This window comes from Delphinus delphis, chromosome 20 (assembly GCF_949987515.2).
Source record: "Delphinus delphis chromosome 20, mDelDel1.2, whole genome shotgun sequence".
Lineage (NCBI taxonomy): Eukaryota > Metazoa > Chordata > Mammalia > Artiodactyla > Delphinidae > Delphinus > Delphinus delphis.
In genome coordinates, this window is record NC_082702.1 from 7,882,807 (window position 1) to 7,903,174 (window position 20,368).

The 20,368-nt window shown below is 48.6% G+C and overlaps 1 protein-coding gene across 3 annotated transcripts; it reads right to left on the reverse strand.

Annotated features, from left to right (window-relative positions):
- Positions 1 to 4,825: 4,825 nt before the first annotated feature.
- On the reverse strand, positions 4,826 to 19,548 carry FUT2 (fucosyltransferase 2 (H blood group)). Of its 3 annotated transcripts, XR_009517739.1 has the most exons (3): positions 19,452 to 19,468; positions 10,342 to 11,439; positions 9,940 to 10,215 (listed from the first exon to the last, which is right to left on the reverse strand). XR_009517739.1 is itself a non-coding variant. In XM_060000545.1 (2 exons), the coding sequence occupies exon 2, from the start codon at positions 11,435 to 11,437 to the stop codon at positions 10,403 to 10,405; it is 1,035 nt and encodes a 344-aa protein (XP_059856528.1). In that variant the 5' UTR covers positions 11,438 to 11,439; positions 19,452 to 19,468; the 3' UTR covers positions 10,284 to 10,402. The 3 variants fall into 3 exon arrangements, 1 of the variants encoding a protein (XP_059856528.1); XR_009517740.1 differs by lacking the exons at positions 9,940 to 10,215; positions 10,342 to 11,439 and adding an exon at positions 4,826 to 6,207 and having other exon boundaries at positions 19,452 to 19,548; XM_060000545.1 differs by lacking the exon at positions 9,940 to 10,215 and having other exon boundaries at positions 10,284 to 11,439.
- Positions 19,549 to 20,368: the final 820 nt, after the last annotated feature.

Below are 20,368 nucleotides of genomic sequence, written 5' to 3' on the forward strand. Positions count from 1 at the left end.
GTGAATCAGCTATATGCATACGTATATTCCCATATCCCCTCCCTCTCACCCTCCCTATCCCACCCCTCTAGGTGGACACAAAGCACCGAGCTGATCTCCCTGTGCTATGCGGCTGCTTCTCACTAGTTATCTATTTTTTTTTTTTTTTTTTTTTTTTTGCGGTATGCAGGCCTCTCACTGCTGTGACCTCTCCCATTGCGGAGCACAGGCTCCGGACGCACAGGCTCAGCGGCCATGGCTCACGGGCCCAGCTGCTCCACGGCATGTGGGATCTTCCTGGACCAGGGCATGAACCCATGTCCCCTGCATCAGCAGGCGGACTCTCAACCACTGAGCCACCAGGGAAGCCCTAGTTATCTATTTTACATTTGGTAGTGTATATATGTCCATACCACTCTCTCACTTTGTCCCAGCTTGCCCTTCCCCTCCACCACATCCTCAAGTCCATTCTCTATGTCTGCATCTTTATTCCTGTCCTGCCCCTAGGTTTTTCAGAACCAGTTTTTTTTTTTTTTTTAGATTCCATATATATGTGTTAACATATGGTATTTGTTTTTCTCTTTCTGACTTAACTTCACTCTGTATGACAGTCTCTAGGTCCATCCACCTCACTACAAATAACTCAATTTCGTTTCTTTTTATGGCTGAGTAATATTCCATTGTATATATGTGCCACATCTTCTTTATCTGTTCATCTGTCAATGGACAATTGGGTTGCTTCCATGTCCTGGCTACTGTAAATAGAGCTGCAGTGAACATTGTGTTACATGACTCTTTTTGAATTATGGTTTTCTCAGGGTATATGCCCAGTAGTGGGATTGCTGGGCCATATGGTAGTTCTATTTTTAGTTTTTTAAGGAACGCACATACTGTACTCCATAGTGGTTGTATCAGTTTACATTCCCACCAACAGTGCAAGAGGGTTCCCTTTTCTCCACACCCTCTCCAGCATTTATTGTTTGTAGGTTTTTTGATGATGGCCATTCTGACCAGTGTGAGGTGATACCTCATTGTAGTTTTGATTTGCATTTCTGTAATGATTAGTGATATTGAGCATTCTTTCATGTGTTTGTTGGCAATCTGTATATCTTCTTTGGGGAAATTTCTATTTAGGTCTTCTGCCCATTTTTGGATTGGGTTGTTTGTTGTTTTGATATTGAGCTGCTTGTATATTTTGGAGATTAATCCTTTCTCAGTTGCTTCATTTTCAAATATTTTCTCCCATTCTGACGGTTGTCTTTTCGTCTTGTTTATGGTTTCCTTTGCTGTGCAAAAGCTTTGAAGTTTCATTAGGTCCCGTTTGTTTATTTTTGGTTCTATTTCCATTTCTCTGGGAGATGGGTCAAAAAAGATCTTGCTGTGATTTATGTCATGGAGCGTTCTGCCTATGTTTTCCTCTAAGAGTTTGATAGTGTGTCTGGCCTTACATTTAGGTCTTTAATCCATTTAGAGTTTATTTTTGTGTATGGTGTTAGGGAGTGTTCTAATTTCATTCTTTTACATGTAGCTGTCCAGTTTTCCCAGCACGACTTATTGAAGAGGCTGTCTTTTCTCCATTGTATATTCTTACCTCCTTTATCAAAGATAAGGTGACCATATGTATAGTGGAATAACTGAGGACATGGAAAGGAGACGTGACCCATGAGCACCCCCCCCTCCCCCAGCAAACTGGGGGCTGGCGAATAAGCCAGAACTGCAAAGAGTCCTGATTGGTTTGAGCCCCCCCACCCCCGGCAAACTGGGGGCATGCGAATAAGCCAGAACTGTGAACAGTCCTGAATGCTTTGAGCTCCCCCCTCCATCCACAGCAAACCAGGAGCCTGCGAATAAGCATTGGGTTCTTTGGGCACTGATCCATGAGATGTCCTCAGTATAATCAGAATGGTGGGAACGCAAGGAAATGTCCTTGTGCTACTTCAGTATAATCAAAATAATGGTGGGAATTTTGTGCTGCTTTTGCGCTCAAGGACGAAGCATGGCATGTTTTCAAGAAAGCCCTTTATTGCTTGTATAATCAATAGAAGCATATCTTGCTGCTTTGACATTTCTGAAATGTTAAGAAAACAAGTCTTAAAATGTAAACATAGATAATGCTTTAATAAAAGCTACCACAGCAGGACAGATGGCGCTGTTTTGCCTGAGCGAGCGGCAGCCCTCTACTGCTGTGCTTCGGCACAATTCATCTCGTGTGACGAGCTTGCTTTCGGCCCTGTCATAAGAAAACTACAACACATATGTGCATGGGTTTATCTCTGGGCTTTCTATCCTGTTCCATTGATCTATATTTCTGTTTTTGTGCCAGTACCATACTCTCTTGATTACTGTAGCTTTGTAGTATAGTCTGAAGTCAGGGAACCTGATTCCTCCAGTTCCATTTTTCTTTGTCAAGATTGCTTTGGGGCTTCCCTGGTGGCACAGTGGTTAAGAATCCACCTGCCAATGCAGGGGACACGGGTTCAAGCCCTGGTCCAGGAAGATCCCATATGCCACAGAGCAACTAAGCCCGTGTGCCACAACTACTGAGCCTGTGCTCTAGAGCCCACAAGCCACAACTACTGAACCCACGTGCCACAGCTACTGAAGCCTGTGTGCCTAGAGCCTGTGTTCCTCAACAAGAGAAGCCACCACAGTGAGAAGCCTGTGCACCTGAACAAAGAGTAGCCCCCGCTTGCCGTGACTAGAGAAAGCCTGCACAGCAACGAAGACCCAATGCAGCCAAAAATAAATAAATTAAATAAATAAACTAAAAAAAAAGATTGCTTTGGCTCTTTGGGGTCTTTTGTGTTTCCATACAAACTGTGAAATTTTTTGTTCTAGTTCTGTGGAAAATGCCATTGTTAATTTGATAGGGATTGCATTGATCTGTAGATTGCTTTGGGCAGTATAGACATTTTCACAATGTTGATTCTTCCAATCCAAGAATATGGTATATCTCTCCAACTGTTTATATCATCTTTAATTTCTTTCATCAGTGTCTTATAGTTGTCTGCATACAGGTCTTTTGTTTCCTTAGGTAGATTTATTCCTAGGTATTTTATTCTTTTTGTTGCACTGGTAAATGGGGGTGTTTCCTTAGTTTCTCTTTCAGATTTTTCATCATTAGTGTATAGGAATGCAAGAGATTTCTATGCATTAACTTTGTATCCTGATACTTTACCAAATTCATTGATTAGCTCTAGTAGTTTTCTGGTAGCATCTTTAGGATCCTCTATGTATAGTATCATGTCATCTGCAAACAGTGACAGTTTACTTCTTCTTTTCTGATTTGGATTCCTTTTATTTCTTTTTCTTCTCTGATTGCTGTGGCTAAAACTTCCAAAACTATGTTGAATAATAGTGGTGAGAGTGGGCAACCTTGTCTTGTTCCTGATCTTAGTGGAAATGGTTTCAGTTTTTCACCATTGAGAATGATGTTGGCTGTGGGTTTGTCATATATGGCCTTTATCTTGCATTTATTGAAAAGCTCTTTCATTCCCCCACTGAATTGTGTTAATATTTTTGTCATAAATAAAGTGATCATATATATGTGGTCTGTTTCTGGACTCACTATTGGATTCCATTTCTCTATCTTTTATGTCGGTACACTCTGTCGTAAGTTTACCTTTATGGTAAATCTTGAAATCTGGTAATCTCACTGGTCTCTAGCCTCAGTTCCACTATTACCTCACTGGTCCATTGTCACTGCTGGTTAATGTAGATCAAATTCATTCCTTGAGGTATATTTTTAATATTTTTTTTACAGCATAACTTTCTTATAATTGTGATACAGAATCATGCACACACACTTTTTAAAATATTTATTATTTTATTTTTGGCTGCGTCAGATCTTAGTTGCAGCACGTGGGCTTAGTTGCCCCACGGCATGTGGGATCTTAGTTCCCTGACCAGGGATCAAACCTGAGTTCCCTGCACTGGAAGGTGGACTCCCAACCACTGGACCACCAGGGAAGTCCCTGACACACACACTTTTTAGCTCTAACTCTGGTTCACAGGAAATGCAGGGAACACAGGAACATGTTGAATGACAGAAAGAGGACTCAACCAGCCAAATGAAAATGACAAATGACTTGGTTTCATAACAAATTAATGGCTTTTTTTAAAAGAAAAGGAAGGGGATCATTATAGATTAAAAGATATTTAAGACACTTGTCAACCAAAGGCAATGGATGAAGTTTGTTTATTCTTTTTTCTTTATTCTGCTTTGCAGTAGTTATTTCCACTATTTTATCTTCCAGGTCACTTATCCGTTCTTCTGCCTCAGTTATTCTGCTATTGATCCCTTCTAGAGTATTTTTCATTTAATTTACTGTGTTGTTCATTGTTGCTTGTTTCCTCTTTAGTTCTTCTAGGTCCTTGTTAAATGTTTCTTGCATTTTGTCTATTCTATTTCCAAGATTTTGGATCATCTTTACTATCATTATTCTGAATTCTTTTTCAGGTAGACTGCCTATTTCCTCTTTATTTGTTAGGTCTGATGGGTTTTTATCTTGCTCCTTCATCTGTGGTGTGTTTTTCTGTCTTCTCATTTTGCTTATCTTACTGTGTTTGGGGTCCCCTTTTTGCAGACTGCAGGTTCGTAGTTCCCGCTGTTTTTGATGTCTGTCTCCAGTGGCTAAGGTTGGTTCAGTGGGTTGTGTAGGCTTCCTGGTGGAGGGGACTGGTGCCTGTGTTCTGGTGGATGAGGCTGGATCTTGTCTTTCTGGTGGGCAGGTCCACGTCTGGTGGTGTGTTTTGGGGTGTCTGTGGACTTACTATGATTTTAGGCAGCCTCTCTGTTAATGGGTGGGGTTGTGTTCCTGTCTTGCTAGTTGTTTGGCATAGGGTGTCCAGCACTGTAGCTTGCTGGTTGTTGAGTGAAGCTGGGTGTTGGTGTTGAGATGGAGATCTCTGGGAGATATTCGCCGTTTGATATTACGTGGAGCTGGGAGGTCTCTTGTGGACCAGTGTCCTAAAGTTGGCTCTCCCACGTCAGAGGCACAGCACTGACTCCTGGCTACAGCACCAAGAGCCTTTCATCCACACGGCTCAGAATAAAAGGGAGAAAAAGTAGAAAGAAAGAAAGAAAGAAAAAAAAAGAGGATAAAATAAAATAAAGTTATTAAAATAAAAAATAATTATTAAGAAATTTTTTTTATTTTTAAAGTAAAAACAAACAAACAAAAAAACCGGACGGACAGAACCCTAGGACAAATGGTGAAAGCAAAGCTATACAGACAAAATCTCACACAGAAGCATACACATACTCACAAAAGGAGGAAAAGGGGAAAAAATAATATATCTTGCTCTCAAAGTCCACCTCCTCAATTAGGGGTGATTCGTTGTCTATTCAGGTATTCCACAGATGCAGGGTACATCAAGTTGATTGTGGAGATTTAATCCGCTGCTCCTGAGGCTGCTGGGAGAAATTTCCCTTTCTGTTCTTTGTTCGCACAGTTCCCGGGGTTCAGCTTTGGATTTGGCCCCGCCTCTGCATGTAAATCGCCGGAGGCCGTCTGTTCTTGGCTCAGACAGGACGGGGTTAAAGGAGCCGCTGACTCGGGGGCTCTGGGTCACTCAGGCCGGGCGGGGGGGGGGGGTGGGGGTGGGCACGGAGTGCGGGCGAGCCTGCGGCGGCAGAGGCCTGCGTGACGTTGCACCAGCCTGAGGCGCGCCTTGCGTTCTCCCGGGGAAGTTGTCCCTGGATCCCGGGACCCTGGCAGCGGCGGGCTGCACAGGCTCCCCGGAAGGGAGGTGTGGATAGTAACCTGTGCTCGCACACAGGCTTCTTGGTGGCGGCAGCAGCAGCCTTAGCGTCTCATGCCCGTCTCTGGGGTCTGCGCTTTTAGCAGCGGCTTGCGCCGTCTCTGGAGCTCCTTTAAGCCGCGATCTTAATCCCCTCTCCTCGCGCACCAGGAAACAAAGAGGGAAGAAAAAGTCTCTTGCCTCTTCGGCAGCTCCAGACCTTTTCCCGGACTCCCTCCCGGCCAGCCATGGCGCACTAACCCCTTCAGGCTGTGTTCACGCCGCCAACCCCAGTCCTCTCCCTGGGATCCGACCGAAGCCCGAGCCTCAGCTCCCAGCCCCGCCCGCCCCGGCGGGTGAGCAGACAAGCCTCTCGGGCTGGTGAGTGCCTGTCGGCACCGATCCTCTGCGGGAATCTCTCCGCTTTGCCCTCCGCACCCCTGTTGCTGCGCTCACCTCCGCGGCTCCCGTGAAGTTTGTTTAGATCTGGATCCAAACACAGTAATAAGACATTTTTGAGACAGTCAGAAAAGTTTCAACACAGACTTCTGATAGACGATATTAACATATTATTATAAAATTGTCTTAGATATTTATGTGGTTATATTTTTATTAATTCCTCATCCATTAGAGATACAGAATTCATGCATGGAAAAATTTGCTGTCTGAGATTTGCATAAAGTAAAAAGGGGGAAGATGAGGGGCATAGATGAAAGAAGAATGGGGACATTTTGAAATTATTGAATTGCGTGATGGGCATTTTCTACACTCTCTATTTTATGTATAAAATGTTTAGTTTGTTTTTAAAGAAACTTCTACACCTGTCCAGGTGGAGACGGTGGTGACTTGGACAGAATGGTTATGGTAAAGGAAGGAGAGAAGATCAGATTCAGGGTATATTTTCTAGGTAAAGCTGACAACTTGCTGGTGGATAAAATGTAAAAGAAAGAATCAAGGGTAAGATTAAGTGTTTGGTTGAAGTAAATGGACAGCGCCATTTACTGACATGGGGGTGGGCAGGGGAAGGCTTGGTTGGCTGAAATGAGGGGAGATGTTGTCACAGACATTTGGGGAAACTATGACTAACCATGATGTTGTTTTAATTTAGAAGCATGTAAAATGTGCCCCCCAATACATTTTTAAATGTACATGAAGAAAATAGAGAATGCTGAATTAATAAATGAACATAGAATTTCTTTTCTTTTGTTTTAAATAGCAAAACCTGGTCCAGTGACCACCACCCATTCAAGCTGTATAAAATAAGGCTGGAGGGCTTCCCTGGTGGCGCAGTGGTTGAGAGTCCGCCTGCCGATGCAGGGGACACGGGTTCGTGCCCCAGTCCGGGAAGATCCCACGTGCCACGGAGCGGCTGGGCCCGTGAGCCATGGCCGCTGAGCCTGCGCGTCCGGAGCCTGTGCTCCGCAACGGGAGAGGCCACAACAGTGAGAGTCCCGCGTACCGCAAAAAAAAAAAAAAAAAAAGATAACATTCCTTCTTGATCTCGTAAGGCGTCACGTGACCCACCAGGATGACGCTTAGATCCGGATTATGGAAACTGTCAATAACACATCATTTGATGTACAGCTCTCTGTCTCAAAAAAACTTATATAACTGTGCCTTGATTTCTAACCGGTGGAACAGTTCTCAGAGCTTTCTGAGATGCTCTTCCCTGGTTATAATCCTCAAATTTGGCCCAAATAAAATTTTCCATTTCTTTCTTAGGTCCACTGATTAAGTTTTCGTCGACACCTCTTTGAAATTGGGTATGACCACGTGACTTTCTTCAGTCACTGAAATGTGAGTGGCAAACCTTTTTTTCCTCTGTACCCATTTTTGGAGCTTCCTCCCAATTTTTTTTTTTTTTTTTTTTTTTTGCCACACCGTTCGTCATGTGGGATCTTAGTTCCCCCACCAGGGATGCAACCCGTGCCCCCTGCAGTGGAAGCGTGGAGTCTTAACCACTGGACCGCCAGGGAAGTCCCAGCATCTTCCCAATTCTTAGGGTATTCTTTCATTACCTTTTCTTGAATCAGCTCCCTTACAAATATGGTGGTCGTGTTTGTATTAGGTGACCCACCCCCATGACCTCAGGTAATTGACTCATGGTGGATGAGTCAATGGATATCAATCCGATTGAGCCCATCAGATTATCTTTTTCAGGAATGTCAAACTGTGGCAGAGAGACACTAGGAGTTTCTGTTGGGCCCTTGAAATGAGACTTCTATTTCACCATTACCTCCGTGGTCCACCATCTCTGCATGCTGGAAGTGTTACAGTAGCCTTCTCACTGGTCTCTTTGTCTCCATCCTTGCCCTTACAGCCCTCTCTCCACATAGCAGCCAGATATGTCCACACAGCAAATCAGATCATATCACTCCCCTAATTAAATTAAAGCCCTCTGATGGCTTCCCATCGGTCTTAGAATAAAACCCAAAGTCCTCATCATGGTCGACAAGGCATTTCATGGTCCCACCCTGCTAACTTCTCCACCTATATCTGTCTCCATGTGCTCCAGTCACACTGGTCTCATTTCACTCTCATGTATAACTAGACTACCGCCCCGCCCTGCCCCAGGACCTTTGCACGTGGGATCTCAAGTCAGGTGAGGATATGCATGTTGGCCTCCTTCATGCCAAAGTCATAAAAGATTTTGCAAATGCAGAGACTCATCTATTTAGTTTGTTATCCAGTTATTTATGGCTGCCTAACAGATTATCCCCAAACTTAGTGGCACAAAACAATCAGAATGCTGTGCTCACAGAATCTGTGAATCAGGAATATGGCTTGTCTCTGCGACATGTTGTCGGGAACCTCGGCTGGATCACTCTAAACGCTAGGTTGACTGGAACAACTGTGGAATCATCTGGAGGCTTCTACACTCACATGTCTGATGTGTGGGCTGGGATGACTTGAAGCTGGCCTCAGCTAAGACTGTTCCTCTGTGGCCTCTCACTGAGTTTGGGCCTCCTCACAGCATGGTCGCTTCAGGTGGCTGGACTTCTTACATGATGATGACGACTGAGGGCTCCAAGAGTAAGTGTTTCAGCAAACAGCTTGAAAGCCATGTTGTGAGGGAGTCCAAGCTATCCTGTCTTGCAGGATATTCCAAATGAGCACCACTAAGTGCAGCTGCGTAACAGCACCCAGCCAGCGTTGCACTGGAGCAGAGAATCACCCAGCAGCCCACAGACTGGTGGGAAAGAATGAATTGCTGTCACTTGAAGCCACTATGTTTTGTTAACGCAGTCCCTGAGAGCAGGGATCGTGTTAGGTTCATCACTACAGGTATTTACTAAAAGAATGAATAGACTCTCGTCAAGTTCATTGAGCCATGCTGGTCTCTGAGTTCTCAACAATAATCGTCGTGGTCCCCAGAAGCCAGGGTTGCAGAGGTGGGGCACAAGGTCTTGGATTCACACCAACTACTAGCCAATATGGCTCTCTTGTAAAAACTGGGCAAAAGGTCCCCACTCTGGATGGACTAATTAGAAAAAAGTGAGCCCTCTGGGTGGACACAGTCCCAGGGACACATGGCTTGGAGAGCAGACTGTAGGCTCTAGTTAAGCCCCACTTGCCTCCTTGTCTAGGGACCTTTGTGTAGTGACCAACTTGCACAATAATCCAGGGCTTCCCTGTTTTGCACCCTACAGACATTCCTCCCTTCTTCCTTGGTAAGAGCACCCCAATTTTCTTACTGCAAGCCACCATGTCCTTCAGAGGAAGCTGATCAACTCCCCAGCTGCAGGGGGCAAAGATTTATTGATCTGAAGCTAAGTCAATCCCAGGCTCTCCTTCACCATGCCTTACAAGGGGTCAGGGGGCATGTGACACAGTTCTGGTCAATGAGACATGGGGCCAGTTGCTGGAGGATTTGGAAGGTTTCCCACACTCTTCAGAAGGGACCTAAGATAAGAACAAACCTCTTTTTGCTGCCTTGGGAAAAGGATATCTGTGTGACACCTGAGTAGGTGGCAGCTTTCTTGGGACCACGGGGAGCACATGGGAGCTGATTTAAGAGATTATGGCAGCTCAACAAGATGGATAGAACTGGGGTCTTTTTTTTTTTTTTTGACTTATTTTTATTTAAAAAAATATTTATTTTATTTATTTATTTTTGGCTGCTTTAGGTCTTCGTTGCTGTGCACGGGCTTTCTGTGGTTGCGGTGAGCAGGGGCTACTCTTTGCTGTCATGCGTGGGCTTCTCATTGCGGTGGCTTCTCGTTGCGGAGCACGGACTCTAGGCGCGCAGGCTTCAGTAGTTGTGGTGCACAGGCTCAGTAGTTGTGGCTCGCGGGCTCTAGAGCACAAGCTCAGTAGTTGTGGTGCACTGGCTTAGCTGCTCCAGCAGCATGTGGGATTTTCCTGGACCAGGGCTCGAACCCATGTCCCCTGCATTGGTAGGCAGACCCCTAACCACTGCGCCACCAGGGAAGTCCCAGAACTGGGGTCTGGTTGAGCTGCTAAATTAACCCTGGAGATGTGCCACCTCTGGTCCTGTTGTGTGAGACACATGAACATGTTATTTAAACAAGTTAGTTGGGACTTCTGTTACTTGCAGCCTGAAGCATTATGGTACAAGAGGGCAGTGTTCTGGAACATGTAATAATGTGCTTCTCATACCTTGGAACAGATCTTGGGGGATCCAGAAGAGGGGAATGGAGTGCTGATGGACCAGCTAACATCAGTGCTTGAGGAGTGGGGACAGGTCTGCCGCGATCCCAGTCCAATCTGGCAGGAAGGCTGCCTCTGGCTTAAAGACTTTGAGGAAGGGAGAGTCTGGGAGGGTATAATTGGCCAGGTAGATGGTCTCTCCACCTGCGAGGTAGGCGGCCCAGATCCCAAACGTCCCAATGGTCATGATGGTGTGATTACATTGCGTGAGCAATGCAAAGTCCTTGGCGGGTGAGCCCTCAATGCCATTGCCGGCAAAGACCACATCCCCACGGGAGGCCTCAATATTTTCCCGACACCAGGCCATGCCGTTGCTGGTGACCACGAAGATGGGGGAGCGGTAGCGAGCCCGGAACCAGTCCAGGGCCTGCTGCAGGTAGCCCCGGTCGGCCACCACGCCCTTCCACACGTTGGGCATAACGTGGACGTAGTCCCCCCGGCGCACGTGGACCCCTACGTAGGTGCTCGGCCGGCTCCCATTCACCTGCAGACCCCGCAGAAAATTCTGGGCCTCCTCACGCACGTGGTCGTGCAGGGTGAACTCCTGGAGGATCTCGGCGCGGAGGTGGTGGTAGAAGGTCCACGAGCAGGGGTAGCCGGTGAGGCGCACGTACTCTCCCGGGATGTGTCGGTACCGCTCTTCCATCCAGTCGTTCAGGGGGTAGTTCTGCCAGGGGATCCTGCTGGCCGTGGTGTCGTGCAGGACGGGGAGGGTGATTCTGAAGATGGGGGCCAGCGTGCTGTGCATCTGGGGCGGGATGAAGGCCGGCCGCCCATTCATCTTGGCCAGGGCGTACAGGGTGGCGTACTCCCCCATCTGGTTCCCCAGGCGGCCTATGGCATTGATCGTCCACATGCCCTTTGGCCGGGGGCTCCGCTGGGGGCTCGAGGGAGATTCCTCGGTTGCTAGCTCCAGCGTCTGTAACTCCCATGTGGGCTGAATCTTCACTAGCCTCTGCTGAAGGTGAAATACGGTGGAAGCCGTGAAGACAAAGAGGATGAAGGGGGCCGTGGGGAAGAAGAAAGGTGCCTGTGTGCTGAGCATGGCTGTTAGGAGAGGGAGAGCAGGAAACGGTTAGCTCAGGGGACGGAGGCCATGGGCTAGTGCATGAAGCTGGCGGCGCAGTTGTCCGGGCAGACATCGCGTGGACGTATGTACGTGTGGGTCTGCTTTGCATGTGCACGGAAATGAGTGTGAATACTCGGGTTACATGTATGCAGGTACAGCTCTGGAGTGTGTGTTATGTGGCTGTGTCTCCACTGGACTCATATGTGCATGTTTACATGTGTATATAGACACCCATGGCATGTGCGTTGTATGAGTAGATATGGGTATTTATATGCTGTGTACGTATGTGAGTGTGGAATTGTGTGCAGGTGAATGGACACGTGTACATTGTATTGCACGGCTGTGTATACACACGTACACCTGATTCTATTGCACTTCGCAGATACTGCATTCTTTACAAATTGAAGGTTTGTGGCAAGCCTGCATTTTCAGATGATGGTTAGCATTTTTTAGCAATCAGGCGTTTTTTAAAATTTTTATTTCACACATAAAGTATGCAGATCTTAAGTGTCTAGACTGATGAAGTTGTTTTCTTCTTCTTCTTTTTTTTTATCTTTTGGCCACAGCGCACGGCATGTGGGATCTTACTTCCCCCACCACGGATGGAACCTGCGCCCCCTGCAGTGGCAGCACGGTCTTAACCACTGGACCATCAGGGAAGTCCTGCATCCAGGTATTTTGTTGTTGTTTTTGTTTTTTTAACTCTAATACAGTATTTATTTTTCATTCACCAGGTCTTTTTTTTTTTAAATCAGGTGTTTTTAATTAAAGTATGTACATTGGATTTTTTTAGATATAAAGCTATTGCACATTTAATAAACTACAGTACAGGGTAAACACAACTTTTATATGCACTGGGAAACCAAAAAAAATTGTGTGACTTTGTTGTAATATTCGCTGTATTGTGGTGGTCTGAAACCAAACTCAAAATATCTCTGAGTGATAATTGTATTGTGTACATATAGGGGTGTGTACTACATATATGGTGTGCAGGTGACGGTGCACAGATAGCATGTGTGTATACGTGACGCTATGCATACATTACGTGTATACACATTGTATGTTGAAATGTGGGTGTTTATAGACTGTAAGTATACATGTGTAGCTGTCTATATATAATGAGTTCAAGTGTACGAACCTACTATTTACCGGGGATCCAGTTTCTTTTTTTTTTTATAAATTTATTTATTTGTTTTTATTTTTTTGGCTGTGTTGGGTCTTCGTTGCCGTGCACAGGCTTTCCCTAGTTGCAGCGAGCAGGGGCTACTCTTTGCGGTGCGCGGGCTTCTCATTGCGGTGGCTTCTCTTGTTGCGGAGCACGGGCTCTAGGCGCGCGGGCTTCAGTAGTTGTGGCGCTCCGGCTTAGTTGCTCTGTGGCATGTGGGCTCTTCCCAGACCAGGGATTGAACCCGTGTCCCCTGCATTGGCAGGCGGATTCTCCACCACTGCGTCACCAGGGAAGCCCGGGATCCAGTTTCTAGAGATGTCCATCTCTGCATGCCCTGCCTATCTATATCCCCTTTGATGGGAAATTGCCCTGCTCATCAAGAGCTTGACCTGTCCACCCTCCCGGCCAGAGATGACTGAACTTGAGATAGATGCCTGGCTCCACAGTGGCTTCTCCTTTCCTTGGTTAAGGTCTTGACAGGTGTAGGCTGGCTCTAAAAGACGAGTTGGCCAATTCACTCTTTTGAGTATTTTTTTTTTTTTTTTTTTTTTTTTTTTTGCGGTACGCGGGCCTCTCACTGTTGTGGCCTCTCCCATTGCAGAGCACAGGCTCCGGACGTGCAGGCTCAGCGGCCATGGCTCATGGGCCCAGCCGCTTCGCGGCATGTGGGATCTTCCCAGACCGGGGCACGAACCCATGTCCCCTGCATCGGCAGGCGGACTCTCAACCACTGAGCCACCAGAGAAGCCCTTGAGTATTTTTATTAAAAGGCTCAGAAGGCAGTTGGTAGGTGAGAGTTTTTTCCTCCTGAGGCCATTCGGGTGTCCAACAATTCAAGTCAAATCTGACACTGTCTTCCTGGACTTTAGTATCAGATCCCACAAGTGAAACAGTTCAGCTCCAGAAGACTGCCTCCAACCTCAGACACCAGTCACAAGTCCAGGGCTATTCATACTCTGACTGACCAGTCATAGATCGGGGATTCCCATGACCAGGAAACTACCAGGCTCGATAATTTGCTAGAATGGCTCACAGAACTCAGGAAGACACTTTACTTATGTTTACTAGTTAATTATAAGGGAGACAAATGAGTAGTCAGAAGAGGCCCACAGGAGGAGGTCCAGAGGGTCTGAGCACAGGGCTTCTGTCCCCTTGGATTTGGGGTAGAACACCCTCCTAGCTCACGTTTGCTAACTCAGAGGCTTCCTGAAACCCACTGTTTAGGGGTTTTGTGGAGGTATCATTATGTAGGTGCGATTGATTAAATCATTTGGCCACTGGTGATTTGCTCAATCTCTGGTCCGTCTCCCCTCCTCAGAGCTGAAAAGGGCCAATCCTCTAATGAAGGCTTGGTCTTTCTGCTGACCAGCTGCCATCCTGAAGCCATCTAGAGGCCTGGCAACAGTTGCCTCATCAAGTCCTATCACTTATCAATGAGAAAATGCCAAGGATATTAGGTGTTATGTGCCAGGAACTGGGGACAAAGACCGAAGATCATTCTGTGACACCACAGCAGGTAATCTTGAAAGGGAGAGTAGGGGTAGGTGTGGCTGGGACATATCAGTGCAGGCTGAAGCAGAGGAAGCCAGTAACCAGAAGATACCTGAAGAGATGTGCAGACACCTCAAAGGAACTTCAACTCCTGATCAAGAAATCCCAGAAAATCTGCTTATATTTGAACAATACAACCTGTTCCTTTCAACTCTGGTTACAACAGAAGCTAGTTCCAGGAGTTAGGGTGGTTGCATAGAACAGGCCTCCTGAAAACACATGGGACTCACTATGGTATTGAGACAGGAGGGAAGGGGGCAGGGCACACCCTTAAAGAATGTCATTAAAGAATGACACAGCCATTGAGAAAAACAGGGTGTGGTTAGGGGCTTCCCTGGTGGCGCCGTGGTTGAGAGTCCGCCTGCCGATGCAGGAGACGCGGGTTCGTGCCCCGGTCCGGGAAGATCCCACATGCTGCGGAGTGGCTGGGCCCGTGAGCCGTGACCGCTGAGCCTGTGCGTCCGGAGCCTATGCTCCGCAACGGGAGAGGCCACAGCAGTGAGAGGCCCGCGTACCGCAAAAAAAAAAAAAAAAAAAAAAACTGGTTAGAACCAGTTAGGTCCAAGATGGCAGAAGATTCAACTTCCAGTAGACCCTGAGCCTCATTCTATGCTCATTGTAATACATTAGCATATGCTAAATGACACACCCACAGGGGCCACGACAGTTCCGAGGCTGACCATAAAAGCCCAAAAAGCGGGCGATGGTCCAGTTCCTAGAACTCTCTGTCCCTTCTCCAAAATAGATGGAATAATCCTCCCACTTCTTAGCCTGTGAAATTTCCCAGCCCATAAAAACTAACCACCCCATATCTTGGGGCCACTCGCACCTTCTGAGATGGTCTGCATTCTGCCTATGGAATGTGTATCTCTCAAAATAAACTTGCTTTCACTTTACTATGGCCTGCTCTTGAATTCTTTCCTGTGCAAAGCCAAGGACCCTCACTTGGTGGCCCGTCCCAGAGACTCACCCGAGACCTGGGACGTGACAATCCTCTCACACCACATTCTCCTGCGACATCGTTATAGGAGGTCCAGGGCACTGAGGATTCCCCATCTTGGGTCATAAATCTTGACGCGGTGGTTTGTAGAGTGAAGCAGTTAATTAAGCTATTGGCTGAGATTGTTTAGAACGAATCAAAGGCCCCGAAAGGATGAGGTTGCAGAGCACAAGTAACGAAAAGCAGGAAATGAATTGGTTCTGACTCCCCATTACGTGGCTAGAAGGCAGCAAGGAAAAGCAGAAGAATCCTTACTTAACGTCATCACAGTTAACACCTTACTGTTGCTAAGACCCCATCTAGAAATGATTGCGGGGCTTTGTCCTTCTGCAGTCTAGGCTGGACCAACACATGTCGCCGCAGGGAAAGTCCAGGTCTGGCCCCTGACTCAGCAAGCTTGGACTCTGAGCGAATGGGAATGCCGATATCTCGGAGGAGTCCCGGGAAAGATGGCTTTCTGTTCTCTCAGCTCTTCCAAAGACTTCCCTCCTCCTTCTCTGTGAATATGAGGTTCCCACCCAGGTTAAAAAAAAAACCCTTCCTCCTGAGCAGGCTTTAATCGCAGCATATCCTGGAAGCTCTGCACCAAAGTAGGTTAGAGATAAAGGTTTCTGTTTGGTTTGGTCTAGAGCTCGTGTTCCTGGTCAAACTGTTGAACCAAATGGCCATTAAGAAGGGAACCCTGGGGCTACATCCAGCTAGCTGTGACCTGATTGAAGCTGGGAAGCTTCCAGAAGCTATGCCGGTGTGGTCCTTTAGGGTTCATTATGTTTGAGAAAAGTTAGCACGAGACCTAAGGTAGCAACATCCCTGCTTCTGATCTATAAGCCTCCGAAACCCTCCGAGTCCATTAAGATCACAGGAGGGTTCTCTTTCCAGAAGAGACTCAGCCTTGTCAACTAGATGCCTGGATTTGAATTGAACCAACTCAGCTGGGGGTGTGGGACCTTTGGGTGCCCCCAGGTGTCGGACACAACCAGAAATAGACTTCTGGGTGGTCCAACCTCCTCTAGCCCCTTCCGCATTGAAAGGAAGGAGCCAGGAAGGCTGGGTTTGGTGAATAAGGTTTATTTCAAAGCTCGGTTTTGGCTCACGAAAGTCTCAGCCTTATTGAGCACAAGCTCCAGATAAGGCCGCTTTCTCAAGGCCACTGAAAGTGAAGCCTCCGCTCACTCAGCCCTGCATGGAATGTACTTGACTCGGGGACTTGGAGACGACAGCACTTTCATTCGGGTCCAGATCCCCACAGGATTCCTCAGACTCTGCCCCTGACGGGGGAGAGGAACCCTCTGAGGACCGGAAAGCTGGAGGAAGGAAGAGAGAGCATCGAGGGAGGAGGAGGAAAGCTCCTTGTGGAGTGGCCTCTGCCTTCTCCCCACCACGGTTTTCTCTTCCTTCCTCCAGCTTGAAGGGCAAGGAGAAGACTTGGAGCCTCTGTCTGGCTCCAGATTTGCCGAGCTTGGGACATGGAACAACGGGGGCCAAGGGGGATGCTTGTAGGAAGGCAGAAGGATGGAGGGAAGGAAGGGAGAGAGAGAAGGAAGGAAGGGAGAGAGAGAGATGGGAAAAGACAGGAAAAGAGAAAGGGAAGTAGAAAGAAATGGAGAAAAAGACAGGGACAGAGAGAGAGAGACAGAGAGAGACAAAAAGAGACTGAGACAGAGAAAGATGGAGGCAGGGAAAGAGAAACACAGAAAGAAACAGAGACAGGAATAGAATGACAACAGAAGAGACAGAGGGAGAGGCAGAGAGGGAGAGAGAAAAAGGCCGCCGGGCAGGATGGATCTTCCTCGACTGGGTCCCACCTCCAGCCCCTGCTCTGCCCCAACTCTCTCTCTCTCTCTAGGTCAGCCCCTTTCGAGATCTCTCAGTCTCAGTGTCTTTATTACACACTTCCTCCTGTGAAGGAAGGGACAGTGTCCATCTTGTCCCCTGTGTGTCCCCTACAGCCCTCGGAAGCTGGGCTCGGCACATAGCAGGAAATACACGCGGTAAGAATGCAGTCCCTGTCTGGCCCCATTTTTTTTTTTCCTCCCTCCTCAGTGAGTCCCTGCCAGCATCTCCCTGCCTCATTCATTTTCCTATATCCCCCCCTTGTTTTTTTTTGGTCTCCATTTCCCAGCACCTAGTAGGTTAAAAAAAATGAATATTAAAAGCACAGACCTTCACAATCAAACCTCTTCAATTCTGGACCGGCAGCGGGTGCCCCTGAATGTTCCTTCGAAATTTGTTTACAGCAGACAGAAAGACCAGGTAAAAGGAAATGCAGAATGTTCTAGAACAATGTCTCTCAGTCTACCTGGTTGCTTCTCCCCTCCCCACCCAGGAAGGGGGATTGGCCACTGCTGAGGAGCCTCACTGACCTCCAGAACTCAACCCCATGACCTTGGCCGAGGCTTCGGGGAGAAGAGGAAGAGGTGGGGAGAGCCTCACAGGGTGAAACCCAGTGTCTGGGAGTAGGGGGCCACGCTGCGAGGTTTTGAAAGATTTAGGTTTGGAGAGAAGCTCTGTGGGGTGTGGCAAGAGTCTCTGATTAGCTGTGTGACCTTGACCAAGGGCCTCTCAGTGTCGTCATCCAAAAAGTGGGGATAATAATAACAGCACCTCTCTGCAGGGCTGTGGAGTGAATGCTGGACCACACGGACTGTTCCTTTCATCTGGAGCGGGGTTAATACCCCAAACTCACATTTATGTCGGGCTCGAACCAAACGTCCTGTCTGCTGTCGTCGTACTCCCCTTCCTCCTAGTTCAGTTATCTTGCTGAATTTTAACAACAATCTTGCGATCGTAAACACACCAATTTAAAAGCTAAGGAAACTGGGGCTCAGAGACCGGTCAGAGAGCGGGTGAGTGGCAGGTTTGGGGAAAGGCCAGGGCTGCGGGGGGTGGGGGGGAGGAGACCTGGAAATCGGCACCTCCTGACATCGTCGGGGTCATTGGAGGTGAGCTCTTGGGGAAAGCCGACAGCTGCAGTCAGAATTTAAGGCTGCACAGCTTCTGACAAAGGGGAGGAGTCTGCCTTTCCCTTCAGTCCTCTGAGGTCAGGAAGTCCATCTCCTTACCTGCCCTCAGTCCTTCCAGCTGCATCACACCCTTCAGGGAGGGGTGAGAGGAGGAGTCAAGGTCCCTCGCTCCCCCCCTCCCCCGTCCCGGTCCCCTGGGAGTCATCCCGTGAGGGGTTGCCCTAACTTGGCAGGGGGATTCTGCCTCCAAGTCCCTCAGAAAAGTGGGGCCACCCAAATCTGCTGATAGCTTCTTTTAGACTTTCTCATTCTCGTCCACTTCCCTCTGTCCCAGGCCTGGCCTCATCCCCTCCCCTCTTGGAGTCTGGCCGGAGCCTCCGTGCCTCCCCTCCCCCCCGCCATCTGTCCCCACGTGAGAGCTCACCCTACCGGCTCCTCTGCTCAAAACCCCGACTCTCCCCAACCTGAAACCCAGTCCCATCACACCCTGTAATTTGCGTGTCCGATTCCTTGAGCTCAGTCCCTGCCCAGCTGCAGGATCCCCTCCACACCCACGCCGCCGGGCACAGGCAGCTTTGCCCTGTCCATCCCTGTCACCGAAATTCACCCTATAATCACAACGCTGAGGAAGAGCTTAAGACAACAACGTGAGGCTACCACTTTGAAATCCCCAGCGTTCTGCTCGGCCTAGAAAGGAAACGGTGACTTAGGATAGAATCCAGGGAGTCAGGGATCCGCTCACCTCCCCGGCGGGGGGCTTGCCTGGGGCTGGAGCCTGCAGCCCGCACTCTCTGACCAGGGTCCTGCCGTCCGTCTCTCGGGGGTCGGCGAGCAGCCTACCGTGTGGGACCAGCACATTCCAGTTACTGCGGGCCCCATCCTGGCCTTTCGTTCTCAGTTTGCCTCGGTTCCGGGGAACCGGGTGACGGGAGGGAGGGAGGGAGCTGGTGGCCTTCGGTGGGGCAGGGGAGAGGGGTGGTGACAGAGGGGATGGAGGTGAGGTCAAGTAATAGATTTGCCAGGAAGGAAGGTGATGGGAGCCGAGGAGGGCGGCTGGCTTGGGGGCTGACGGAGAGGTCAGGTGGCCGGTGTGCTGGGGGGCAGAGGCGGTGGGCGCCTGGGCTGGGAGGGATGGACCCTCTGCTTCCGGAGACGCCCCGGCGAACTGAGTCTCCACTTGCCGCTGAATCCCTGGGATCAAGTCTCTTCCCAGCTCTCTGTGGTGTGTGTGTGTGTGTGTGTGTGTGTGTGTGTGTAAACACAAGCATGCTGCAGATGCAGGGAGAACTCCCAGTCGCCATCTCTCACCTGGTTCTGGCTGGACGACAAAGTGGCTCCGCGAGCAGCTCAGTGCATTCCGTTCCCTCGGGTTGACTTCTCAATCAGAATCTCCCGAACCTCCCAGCACCTGTGGCCGAAACCCGCCCAGGATCTACCCGGAGCCTGAGGGAGGCGGGAGCTGGAGCCAGGTGAGCCCGGAGCCCCTCCCACTTCCCTGGGCGCTACCAGGACGCTGGCCCGGAAGGCTGCCTGGAGGAGGGGGAACAGAGTTCTGCTGGGCCCGGCTCTTCCCCGCTCAGTCGTCTCAGCGTCCTACATTTATTTAACTTGGCAAACAACTGTTAGCACTTACCTGGCCAACCAAACTCATCCCATCTTCACAATTCCTTGAGAGGGGCACCCTCTCCTGGTACAGAGAGGAAAACTGAGACACAGAGAGACGAAGTAACTTGCCCAAGGCCACATGGCTAGAGAGTTGGAGACGCTGGAATATGAAACCAGGCAGGACGGAATCTTGGAAAACACTTGGCAAGTAGCAACGCTTCTCAGTTTCCCTTATTTCAACAAAGATTCCCTTAGGAAATGACCATTTTGCATCTCTTAATGGTATGTTATGGGTCCAGGTGTGAGCAAGCATTTTGCAGGAAACTACCCTCAGCCCCTTTCCCTCTCACTTTACTTATTTATTTTAATTTACCTATTTTATTTATTTATTTTTGGTGGTGTTGGGTCTTCGTTGCTGTGCGCGGGCTTTCTCTAGTTGCAGCGAGCAGGGGGCTACTCTTCGTTGCGGTGTGAAGGCTTCTCATTGTGGTGGTTTCCCTTGTTGCAGAGCACTAGCTCTAGGCGCGCGGGCTTCACTATTTGTGGTGCACGGGCTTCAGTAGTTGTGGCTCGCGGGTTCTAGAGCACAGGCTCAGTAGTTGTGGCACACGGGCTTAGTA

Excerpts from the sequence above, each read along its gene's own strand:
- FUT2 (XM_060000545.1), bottom strand. The coding sequence starts at position 11,437 with ATGCTCAGCACACAGGCACCTTTCTTCTTCCCCACGGCCCCCTTCATC.